Raw genomic sequence first — 13,146 nt, 5'->3', positions numbered from 1 at the left:
CCTCGAACAGGCAATTCTCTAGGTTTGTTTTGCATTACAAACCAGTCTGGGACTCCAGGTACCCATGAACTTGCTGATTCAGACGCTGAACTGCCCCTTTCCACCTTCGAAGCCATCTTCGAAACTGGCCGTGAAGGTAAGTGCTTGGTTTTGTCCTCATGTTTTGAATCTGATTCAGACCTTCGATAAGGGTGACCATTTTCTGTCCTGCGTGAAACTGGCCTAGGGGGCCAATCTCTGGCTCTGATTCCATGAACTGAACCTCTCTCCAGTTTTCTTTCGGAATGGCTACTCTCCACTCTATAATAGTTATGTGGCCTGGATTCATGCAAGAGCTTCTTGCCTTTGTCATGCATTCTGTTCACTACAGGCTCAACCACTGGTGGTCTCTGCCTATCACTAGCCGGATACGGCCTTTTGTTGTAAGCATTGGTTGACTTAGGACGTCTCTGAACATCCCTGTAGTATTGCTTCCCATCAGTTGGGAGCCCCTTCAACCACTTGTAACTGAGTCTGCACCTGGGGCACATTCTCTGCATCACCGCTGCTTCTAAAGAATCATCATCCAGTGATTCTTCATCAGAGTGTTCCTTCTGGTGCGAGAAACCTTGTTCAATAACTGGTGGGCCTCTAGCATTCTTCTTGATGTTGGTTTGATTAGCAACATGCATCTGCACATTGACTTCCTTCAATTCTGTCAAGGACAAGTTCTGAAAGTCTGATGTGATGACATTGGCTGCTGCCTCTCCAACTTCTGGAAAGGGATCACTGTCAATTCCCATGGCTTTTTCTGTTTTAGCTGAGAACTTCAAACTTCCCTTTCGAATCTGTTCTTGGATCCTGTCTCGAAAAACAATGCAGTTTTTAGTCGAGTGAGACCAAGAATTATGCCATTTACAGTATACTTTTCCTTTCAGTTCATCTGGAGATGGTAGTTTTACTCCTTTAGGTAACTTAAGGAAATTAGCCGCGAGCAAATGATCAAAGATGTCATCTGCTTTTGTTAAATCGAAAGAGTATTTTCTGTGAAAGTCTTTCTTTTTAAACTGCTGGTCTATAATTGTATCCTTATGAATTAATGCTTCACAGATTACGGGTTCTTTACCTACAATCTCTGCTGCATCTATTTCATAATTAGGATCTCTATAATATGTCTTATATGATGCATTATTTCGATCTTGTTCCTCTTCTAATAATGCTTCATATCGAGACACCTTATAGGTCAGTTCGACCAAATCTCTGAATTCAGTTGAATCAAACTTCTTTCGAAGCCTGAATTCCAAACCATTTTGAGCCAATCTGACGAATTCTGGCTCTGGCAGGATAACTCTACATTTATTTCGAGCCCTTTTAAATCTGGCAATAAACTGAGTAGCCTTTTCTTCAGGCCTTTGACTCAATCTAGCCAAATCTGCCATAGATACTTCTGGCTCTGATTGGAAGAATTGGGCATGAAATGCCTCTTCCATTTGTTGCCAATTTTGAATGGAGCCAGGTGTAAGGTTGATGTACCATACAAATGCTCCCCCTGTTAGGGAATTTGGAAATAATCTCAGTTTCATATAGTCATGGTTAGTAAACTCACCGCATTGAGCAGCAAACCTAGCAATATGTTCTATCGTTGATTGATTTCCAGTCCCGTAAAAAAGGGTAAAATCTGGTATCCTAAATCCCCTCGGGTATTCATGTACCCTATCCACCCATTCTGGGTATGGTTTTCTGTATATGGGAGTCTGGACCCCCCGAGCCATTGGTCCACATATCTCCCTAACAATATCAACAATCTGGTCTCTAGGGACCATATTTTGTGCCTGCTGAACCACTACTGGAGGGGCAAACACAGGATTTGGTGGACAAACTTGTGCTTGTGGTCCTCTTGGTCCATAAGGCGGTAAATTTGGGGCTGGTTGTCCTTGCAATGCAGGTTGCTGTTGAGGGTATGGGTAACCTCTTTGAGCATGACCCACGAAAGGACCTGCAAAAGGTGCTGGAACAGGTGTTGTGTCTCTGCCATTTGTGGGAAAACCCTCCAACCCCCCGGGTGTAAATTCGAATAAGGGATTAGTGTACCCCCTCGTGCCAGGTATGGCTTCGAACATGGGATTTGTAACCACTCTTATGCCAGTTTCTTGTGCTTGGCCAGATCCACCAACTTGTGTGGCTTCATTATTAAGTACTGAGGTATTTTGGCCTGCTATAGGCCTTGAAATGGGTTCATACCAAGACTGAGGCGATGGTCTTTCAAAGTTTTGGGTACTAGTTTGACCATTAGTATGTCCATTAACTTGCATAGGCTGTTTTTCTCTAGCCAATCTTTGTTGGGGGACATTTACGACTTCCTCCGTGTGTCTTGTGTTTGTTGGTTGGTGGTTATTCATTCGATCCAAAAAGGATGTTGCCCACCTTTCCATTGTGTTCATTAATTGTTGTCCCATGGCATTTACTAAACCATCCCATGGATTTGTTGGTTGAATAAATGGCACAGTGGACGGTCCAATTCCTTGGTTTTGTCCAATAATATGAACATATGGTTCTTGTCCAGAAGTACTGGTCTGTTCGACCATAGGTTCTGACAATATAGGAGTTTCCACGGGATGTGTTACTACATTATCCTCTGGATTTGGTATTTCTACCTCTCCTTCCACGCTTTCTTCGAAGCGTTCACTTTCTCCTTGTCGTCTTCTTCTAGCCATTTTTAATTAAGTCCCACCGGGCGTGCCAAAAATATATGTTGGCTTTTTGGCTTTTCGAAGGGTGTTTTTGTGAATGTGAGCGTGCCAGCAAGGATCAATCAGTCTTTACAGAAATTGTGATTGCCAACCAATTATCAGACGATTGTGTTTTAGTTCTTTTCAGCCTCAATGAAGAGGACTTTTACTGGTGGCTTGATTTAGGAGAAGTTAATAGAAAATAACAGTAATATGAAGAACAATTGAAGTATTTCATAAAAATGAACACTTACAATGGTCCGAACTCAGCCTCAGAGAGGTTTACAACAGCAATCTACTTGAATCTACTTGAAGCTACTCCTATGAATCGAAGTGCAGTGCTGGTATTTAAAGTGCAGGTATTTAAAGACTGGAAATGTAAATGACTGGAAAAGAAAATATATGAAGTAAATGACTGGTTTGTATGATCTGAGTCCGTCCTTTTTCCTGGGGGCTGCTCTGCTATTTATACTCGTCAGTGATGACCTTCGAACTGCACTTCGATCCGTCGAACTGCTCCTCCATGATCGCTGATCATGCTTCCTTAAAAGTAGCTCCATTACGCCATTACTGGCAGTTGAGCTTCCCTCTTGTACTGGATTTGAATATGAGTAACCGTTGAAGACACGTCATCTTGCATCCCGTTATTTGATCTAGTGTTACTCAGATCATGTGAGGACCAATATTTATTGCCACGTGTACGATCAGGATTAAAGGCTTGAATAATCTTCCTTTATTACCCTTACTATGCCACGTGTCGAACTGTAACTGGCTTTTACAAAATATGTAGCCAACACAAACCAATCAAGCTGAGAGGTTTTTCATGAAAAAAATAATAATTATTTTTTCATGAAGGTTAAGGAATTGGTGAAATTACCTAACAAAGAGTATATGAAGAAATATTGATTTGAACATCTGCCTCTTCATTAAGTCTTCAAATTATAAAAAAAAGTACCTAAAATGATGAGTAGCAATCTAGCATTTGGGCATCCATGGCGATCTAGTAACGAGTTTGAAGGGCAAGCAAGTAAGCATGGGAATGGAGGATGGCAACCTGTGGTTCGCAGGCATGGTGGTAGAGGAGTGGGGATTTTAAGGGGGAATACCATTTACTCTATGTTTGTGGACAACATACCCTTATCTATGGGGGCGAAAGGGCTGTCTAAAATCTTCTCAAATTTTGGAGTGGTGTTGGATGTGTATATCCCAAATAAGAGAAGAAGATCTATAGGATCTAGATTTGGCTTCATCAGGTACGATTGTCCGGTAGTGGCTAATGTAGCCCTGCAAAAAGCAAATGGCCTTTGGTGTGATGACAAGGCACTAAAGGTCAAAATGGCTGAGCTCAGAAAGGAGGAAGGTACAAAACAAAGCAAGCCACATCTAGTACAGTAGAGGTGGGACTAGGAAGGAAATCACAATGTATATGGCCATTATCAGGGAAGAAAGTCATATGCTGATGTGGTTCGAAATAGGGTGCTTCAATCCAACTCAGTTCGCATTATTAAGGTACAGAAAGCTGGTAATGGATGGCTGTATGAAAGCGCAATGGTCAGACAAAATCCAACTACCTCAGTTGAAGCTTTTAAGGACGAATTACAGAGAAGAGGTCACGGAGACATCACAGTTCGAGTAGGCAGTGGTAGATAATTAGTTCTCTCATTTCGATCAGTGGAAGCTATGAAGCAAAAGCTATTGATCATGAAGGGCTGGATCAAAGATTGGTGTGAATCCGTTGAAGAATGGGAAGATAGAATGGTCTTGGAACAGGTGAGGCAGGTGTGGCTAAGTTGCTATGGAGTGCCACTAGTCTTGTGGAACAACACCACATTCTGCAGCATAGGTAGAGAGTGGGGAGAGGTTATAGAACTGGATGCAGACACAATTAACCTGACTTCTTTCCATTGTGGGAAGGTAAAGGTTGCAACAAGATGCATGGGAACCATTAATCACATAATCAACCTAGATTGTAAAGGTGTGATTTATTAAATTCTTGTTGCAAAATTGAACTAAAAAAGTATGTGATTAATGGTTCCGAATTAGTGGGAGCATATGTTCGGAAACTGTTTATTAAATTCTTTAAAAAAATAGTTTTTAGTTCAATTTTTCAAACACATATTTTCTGATATCCGATCAATTTGATTTTTTACAAGTATGATATACTGAATAAATCATAAAATATGAACGATTCGGATTATCAAAATTGGGCCTAAAAATAGGCCCGAAGGCCCTGCAAGGACGGGCGCAAGTAGGAGCCTACAAGGAGAGGCTCTTGACTCCAGAGGTAGGCATCGCACGTGAAGTGGGCTCTGTAAGGAGGCTCTGTAAAGGGGCATCAGAGAAGGGTGGTGTATGCTAGGAGGGTGGCTGTAGAGTTGATGATGAGAAGGTCACATCTGAGTTTATCAGAAGCACGAGTGGGTCTGTAGGGAAGCAACAAGGAATTAACCTGGAGGTGGCTTTAAATACGGCCCATATTGAAACAAGTTAGGTTAGGTCAGCCCAAGGGGCTGAAATACCAGATACTTGGGCTAATAATAGCACTCAATCTATTTTTGAATTTGTCCATGGAGTGGGGCAGCCCAGCTCAATGAATAAAATGTTCACCACAACCATTATACGGGGGAAAATTAGGAAGGAGACAGAAGAAGAAAATAGAAGTCATAAAATTTCTAAGAAGGGGAAGAGAGCTGTGGGAAAGAAATTCGTGAAGCCATCTATGTATCTACGGAAAGGGGCTGTTTTTAGATTGGTCGTTGTTGGTATCTCTCTTTCCATGAAAAGTAAGTCTAGTAGAGGATGCTTAAGATTATCAGAGGTAGAAACATCACTTCAAATTGGAAAAAGTGTTGGGGGTAGCCTGTGATGGCAAAGATAAGGAGATAATTAGCAAGTTGGAAGATTTGGAGGCCAATGACAAAGGAAAAGTGGTGAGAAGGGTAGGTGAAGTTAACTAAGCTCTAAGCTCTGGATGTTTGGGTGCTAAACAATCTTGCAATGAAGATACAATCTTGGAATGTTTGAGGTCTTGGCAGACCTGAGAAAATGAGGAAAACTAAAAGAAGTTTGGCAGAAAGGAAAATTAGTTTTGTGCTAATTCAAGAGACAAAGAGATCAATAATAACTCCTGAAGTGGTAAAATCCATCTGGTACGAAAGATAATTTTGAGTATATGGCAGTGGATGCGGAAGGCCAAGCAGGTGGGCTGTTATGCATACGGAATCTACGAGTGTTCCAATTAAATACTTGTTGTGGTCATCGTAATTTCATCCTTTTGTCAAGTACTTTCTTCGACTCTTTTAATTGTGTGATTGTTAATGTCTATGGTCCCTTGGATGTGGCTAGAAGGAATGAATTATAGAATACTTTTGCTCGGTTGAAGAATATATTCTTGGAGCCATGGTGTATGGGGGTGACTTCAACGAAATACGGACTATCACTAACATAATTGGATGTTCTAGAAGAGATAGAGGAATGAGGGATTTCAATACATGGTAGACCAATTAGATATGATTGACTTACCAATGCTTGGTAGGAAATTCACCTAGTGTAACTCACAAACTGGAGAGAAATGGAGCAGAATGGACAGATTTCTACTTAATCATGAGTGGTTACAGAATTTCAACTTCAAGTTATGGGGGCTCCCTAGGCTGCTATCTGACCACTGTCCTATAATATTGATGGAGGACAATAGTGATTGGGGACTTAGACCTTTTAGGTTTCTCAATTCTTGGGCTCTTCATCCTAAGTTTGTATCCATAGTGGAGGAAACTTGGTCAGGACTTCAGGTGGAGGGTTGGGCTGGTTATCGTTGTCTTAAGAAGTTTAAAGCCTTGAAACAAAAATTAAAAGTGTGGAATATTGAAGTATTTGGGAAGATTGAATTTAAGCTCAAAGTTGCTGAAGAGAAAGCCCATGCTATTGAACTAACTGCTAAAGAAATGGCACTTCTGGAGAATGAACAAGCTAGAAGAAGGGAACTTATGGGGGAAATTTGGAGATTGAATAAAATGCTAGAATGGACATGGCTACAAAAGTCAAGAATGAACTGGGCCTTAAAAGGAGATAGGAATACAAGGTATTTTCATATAATGGCTTGTAATAAAAACAACAGGAACTCTTTGTTTTCAGTGATGGTGAATGGTGTAATGGTTGAGGAACCCATGGAGGTCAAACATGTGGTGATGTCTCATTTCAAGAACCACTTCTCTGAATCGTGGGCTAATAGGCCTAAATTATCTGGCCAATTCAAAAATATTGATGAAAGCCAAGTAGCAGAATTATTGAAGCAGAGTTTTCAGAAGAGGAAGTTGGAACTGTTATCAGGAGCTGTGAAGGCAACAAAGCACCTGGGCCTGATGGATTTAATTTGGCCTTCTTTAAGAAATGCTGGGAAATAGTCAAACCTAAGATAATGCATTTCTTTAGAGAGTTTCACCAAAATGCTACACTAGTTTCTGGTTTAAATAGCTCTTTATTGCTCTAATCCCAAAAGTGGACAGCTCATCAAGCTTGAGTGAATATAGGCCCATAAGTCTTATTGGCTCATTGTACAAAATTCTGGCTAAAGTTTTGTTGAATAGGTTGAAAAAAGTGATGCCACAGATAATTAGTGAGGCCCAATCATCATTTTTGGGGGGTAGGAATATTATAGATGGAATACTTATTGCTAACGAGATAGTAGATAGATGGAGAAAATCAAATAAGAAAGGATTGGTGTTGAAACTAGATTTTGAGAAGGCATATGATTCGGTCAATTAGGAATTCTTATTCAATATGCTATCCAATTTTGGATTTGGAGATAGATGGGTGAAATGGATGAAAACCTGTGTAACCTCTACAAAAGTGTCGGTTCTAGTGAATGGTTCACCAACCTTGGAATTTTGCCCACAGCACGGTCTACGGCAAGGTGACCCACTGTCACCTTTCCTATTCAACGTAGTGGCTAAGGGGTTGAATATTTTTTTTGATAGTGCTGAGGAAATGGGTTTAATCCAAGGAGTTTTCATTGGCAACGATGGGTTAAGAGTAATGCGTCTGCAATTTCCTGATGATACAATACTGTTTTGTGAAGCTGAATGGGTGGAGGTTGTGACCATTAAAAGAATTCTCAGGTGTTTTGAAATTCTTTCGGGCTAAAAATTAACTATCATAAGAGTGTGATTGATGGCATTGGTGTAGAGGAGGGACTGCTGCATAGTTTTGCATCTAGACTAAACTATGTACACCAGAACTTGCCTTTAAAGTACCTTGGGTTACCTCTAGGAGCTAATCCTGGTAGGTTAAGCACTTGGAAGCCAGTCTTGGACAAATTTAAGCAGAAATTATCCACATGAAAGAGAAGGTTACTTTTGTTTGCTGGGAGGCTGACCTTACTTAAATCTATCATGAGCAACTTGCCAATTTACTATTTGTCATTGTTCAAAATACCAGTTGAGGTGGCAAAGGAATTTGATAAAATCCAATCTAATTTTCTTTGGGGGGGGGGGGGGGGGAGGGGGGGTTCAGACCTTAAAAGGAAAGTTCACATGGTTAGTTGGGATACTATTACCAAGAGCAAAACTTTGGGAGGTTTGGGAACCAGAAGAATAACTGATATGAATAAGTGCTTACTGCTGAAATGGTGGTGGAGGTTTGGGGCAGAGAATCTGTCTTTGTGGAAGGAAGTTATATGTTCAAAGTATAACATAGGGGGAGGAAGATGGCTGCCATATTTGGAAGGCAGTGTCAGAGGCTCAAAAATTTGGTTTGACATAATTAGTGCAGTTCAGTCTACACTTGTCTTACACAATTTTTGCCTCCAAAACTCTGCAATTGAGCTGGGGAATGGCCGGAGAGCTCAATTCTGGAGGGATAAATGGGCAGGGGAGTTGTGTCTCAAGGATGAATTTCCTAGACTATTTTCTCTATCCACTGCTAAAGATGGAGTAGTCTCTGATTTCTTCACTAGTAGAGGAGGGTTTCAGGACTGGATTTTGGCTTTTAGGAGATCTCTGTTGGTCTAGGAAGATAAGGAGGTCAGAAGATTACATAACTTTCTAAAAAATGCACCAACAGTCAGGGTTTCCAGGTCTGATGAATGGAAGCGGCAGACAGATCCCTCTGGGATATATTCTGTTGCTTCAGGGTACAAAAGTTGTGAGTCATTATTGGGGCCTAATAGGAAACTGGCAAGGGCAGTATGGCACAATTGTGCACCACCAAAAGTCAAATTCTTTGGGTGGTTGGCTTGGTTAGGCAAGGTGAAAACATCTAGCTTCCTTCAGAGGATTGGGATCTTAGATGAGGCTGCTAATGTGGGCTGTGTGTTCTGTCAAAATGAGGTGGAAAATGCTAACCATATCTTGTTTTTTTTGTCCATTTTTCTAGGTGTTATGGTCTAAGAATATGAAGTGGTGGGGTTTTCAGTGGGTGATGCCAAACTCTGTGGAAGGGCTGTTGCAGTGGTGGTCATTTTGCAGAATGAAAAAGAATGAGAAACTGTTGTAGCAGGTTGTGTCTTTGGCTGTTTTTTGGTCCACATGGTATAGAAATAACTGTGTTATTAATGGCTTTTAGCCAAATTTGGAAAAATTATGTGAAACTGTAAAAGCAAGAATAGCTTTGTAGGTTAAATCCTCTCCAGCCAAAGTGGGGTTCTCTGTGAATAATATAGTTTTTAATTTGCATCAGGTTAAATATTGTATTAGGTAGGGGAGTTGAGAACAGCCCTGTTTGTGATCTGTGAGCTACTGTGTTTTGTGATCTGCTTTTTTGGACTCTGATTGATTTGGATCTTTTTTGCACTGGTTTGTTGTGTGGGTGTAACAGTAGAGGTGCCATGGTCTGAGTTGGAGTTGTGTTAAGTTTTGCTATGATCTTGTTGTGATCTGTTTTGTACTGGTTTGTTGTGATTGTGGTTTGTGGTTGGTTTCTGTTGTTTTGCACTGGGCTGCTGTCATTGTTGCTTTTGGTATATCCAGATGTGTAAAATTAGCACTTAAATAAAGTAGGTATATCGAGCTGCTTGAAAAGCAAACCCTTGAAGAAAGTAGATTTGATGTTCAGTGTAATGGGGCAGCTGCTGGTGTATTGGCTGCACAACTCTGTTTCATTGTTTGAGAGTTATCCATCAAGATTTCATCTCTAATCTCAGAGGCGTCACGTATTGTTTAGGAAGAAAAAGGCTACAAAGTCCGAGTGGGTGATAATAGGAAGAGCCAAAGACCTGATCTATTGGTCTGTTAAGCTTAGCAGTGGAGTGCTGAACTCCCATGCTATGCTAAGGTTGTAGAGGAGTTTCTCTATTTTTGGTGCTTGTATAATCAGGGTATGTATGGGTAGTAGTAGGGTGCAAAATATAGATTGTGGTTAATAGAGAGAGGTGGGTTGTACTGATATGTTGGGCTGATATGTTGTACTATAGATGGTCATGATCTGAACTGTTATGGTGACTGCTAGGTTGTGCTAATGTTATAGAGGAGGCTATCTGCTCTGTGCCTGCTATGCTTATCTATGGAATGTTGAACTGATATGGTGACTGCCAGGCTGTGCTAATGATATAGAGGAGATATCTGCTTTGTGCTTGCTGTGCTAAAACTGATATGATGAGCTGATGTGCTAAAACTGTACTAAGCTGTGTTGATGTTTTGTGCCATGCTAAGATGAGCTTATGTTATATGCCTGCTATGCTAACCTGTGCTAATATTTGTAGATATATGTTTATGTTGCTAGTCTTTCTTTTGTTTTTTGGTTGGTGGCTCACCAACTTTACGGGTGCTAGCAAATGATAAGATGGCTTTTTTGGTGCCAACATAGTTGGGATGATTTAACTCATCATGATGCTTTTGTAATCGCTTTTTGTATTCATGTTTTGTTTCGTATCTTGTACTTTGCTTCTTATCAATAATTTTTTTTTTTTTGCCGATCAAAAAAAAAAAAAAGAAAAAGAAATATAGATTTGAGGCTACATGCGCTCTCCCATCATCTATTTTTGTCAACATAAGTTCGTTTGAAATTCGATAGTATTAATTTATGAAAGCAGTTAATCTTCATAAAAAAAATGCATAATAATAAGAAACATGTTAGAATGTTAAATTTTCCTAATAACACTACATTGTCTGCATTTCATGTGCTCTACGCAAAATTAACTAAGAAAACTATGAAAATGAAATGTGGAATTGTAGCACTTCCAAAATTTTGAAATTAATTAATGCATTAATTTGACATAGTACACAGTCAAATCAAGGGAGAGAGAAAAAAATTATTGAGTGTTGAGAAGGTGTCACATGTCATTGCTCTAATGACTTGTATGAATTATCCTAAACAACAATTTCATCCTTTCAAAGAAGAAAGTGAAAAAGCATTTTTTGGCCTCAAAACCCTATATTTAAGCTTTGAACTGACCTTTCCTCTTAAAAAGAATGTCTACATCTATTTCATGATCAAACTTCAAATTATAAAGAAATGATTAAGTCAATTGAGCAACAGTAGAAAATACCCTTACAAAATATCAAGAGAAGTAAGTTTTCCAATTTCCTTTGGTATTTCTCCCTTCAAATCAGCCCTTGATAAATAACTGCAACACAAAATATAAGTACATATATAACAATACTAATTATAAATCTAAAGAAGAACAAAAAAGGACATATTAGTAAGAGAATGCCCTTACAATGCATTCAATAATATGTAATCAATGCATAGAATTTAACTAAAACATTGTCTAGTTTTTAGTGAAAATGAAACTTTTTACATCAAACCTCTACCAAAATACGCAAAAATTCATAGCTCTCCCAAAACCCTAAAAAAAGGAGACCTTCCTTGGGCATCCAAAATGTGCCTTGAGAGCTCCAAGGCCTGGGGAAAACACCCAGGGCCCTTGTTTTCAAGTTTCTCTTGTATTCTTCGGTTTGACTACCAAACTATCGGTTAGTTTCTAATTTTCTTATTATCTTCATATACTTGAGACAAGATTTTTGGTTTTGACAATGGTTAAGTCATGTTCATGCATATTCCATGATTTAGAGTAGTTTTAATCATTATTTTCTTACTTTCGCTGCTTGTTTTGTGTTGTACCATTAGTTTTAATCACATTACATGATTTTCATGCATCTAGGCCCTATATACCCATTGACTAGATATTCTCGTTGTTGCATTTTGTGGTATTTGATTGTTTTAAATGTGAAAAGCCATGGTTTTACGCTCATATGCCATGTTTAGCACCTACTAGGAGTTTATTTTATGTGTTGCTGCAGTAGTTTCATGCTTTAGGTCATATATATATAATAATGTGCTAACTTGGTTTTTATGACTTTGGTGTCGAGGAGTATCTGATAAGTGCTCTTCAACATGTTTTGGATATTTTATGTAATGGGATAGGTTTATCTCTAGTCCAAATCAAATTGGAGGATGTTGTTGGACCTTTGTGGGCCCACTATGGAGCCTGTATTGATGATTCAAACCATTAAATATGTAAAACTCATTGAGTACTTCATCTTTGCAAAAAAATCTCATTAATCGGATATCAATAACCACTTGATCATATCATATTTGTGTCAACGGTAACTTTGATTTTTGAAATAAATTAGTGACACAAATATAATCTGATCAAGTGTCTATCGATATTTGATTAACGTGATTTTTTACGAAAATGAAATACTCGACGAACCCTATATATTGAATGATTCAAATTATCGATGCGGGTTTTGTAGTGGACTCATGGAGACCTAACAATACTGATGATTACCACTCGGCCTCAGGCCAAAAATACAGTTGACACCGTATTCCCGCACAAACCAAAATTCAAACTCCGATGGAAAGTTGACCAAATCTCCTACCTTTTGTGTCTTTCCATTTCCGTAAAGAAAAATAAGTGAGACCATTAAAAAGAGGATCACTAATAGCTCTAAAGTGGTGCGGGTCCTACATGATGGGTGGGATGTTTTTTTTTTTTTTTTTTTTTTTAAATTTTTCACCTCATTAGTGATCCATTAATACTTCCAAATTAATGGGATGAATCATTCTTGTTAAGTAAATAACAACATCATTTGCAACATAAATTAACCGTAATTTTCTCTCTCTCTCTCGCACCTCTCCAACCACCACACAAATTCTCTCTTTTGTTTCTCAGATTTTGTATTGATTGTTCTTGTTCTAGGCACGTGATACATATAACGGTGGGAATCCGTTAATAGTTGATGGCGACGTGTTTGATAGAGTGGATGCAACAAAATGAACTTCTTGAAAAAGTTGCCAAGTAAATCAGTGGCTCACAAAAAAAAAATAAATTGGAGCATTTGGTCAAACAAAAATAATTCCTATTTTGGGAGTTAAAAATGTAAAAAAATACATATTTGTACATATTTTAAATTTAAAAATATAAATGTATATATATGTTCATTTTCTAATTTGGAGATGCACTTATATAAATATATATTCCTATTTATTAATTTCAAAATGC

The 13,146-nt window shown here is 38.9% G+C and overlaps 1 protein-coding gene and 1 long non-coding RNA gene across 5 annotated transcripts in view; one reads left to right on the top strand and one right to left on the bottom strand.

Moving 5' to 3' along the window:
- The window catches only part of LOC114282852 (uncharacterized), a 136,472-nt gene that overhangs the window by 100,380 nt on the left and 22,946 nt on the right, over positions 1-13,146 (bottom strand). For all 4 annotated transcript variants that reach the window (XM_082887561.1, XM_082887560.1, XM_082887562.1 and 1 more), the window contains one exon: positions 11,194-11,265. In XM_082887561.1, the coding sequence (XP_082743687.1) occupies positions 11,194-11,265 (72 nt within the window). The remainder of the gene's footprint in view (positions 1-11,193; positions 11,266-13,146) is intronic.
- On the top strand, positions 5,341-9,291 carry LOC145798740 (uncharacterized). The gene is made up of 2 exons (XR_014340236.1): positions 5,341-5,989; positions 9,078-9,291. It is a non-coding gene; the product is annotated as an uncharacterized LOC145798740 (long non-coding RNA).

This window comes from Camellia sinensis, chromosome 9 (genome assembly GCF_055761805.1).
Source record: "Camellia sinensis isolate YWXY chromosome 9, ASM5576180v1, whole genome shotgun sequence".
NCBI lineage: Eukaryota > Viridiplantae > Streptophyta > Magnoliopsida > Ericales > Theaceae > Camellia > Camellia sinensis.
This window is presented reverse-complemented; position numbering and strand designations above follow the sequence as displayed.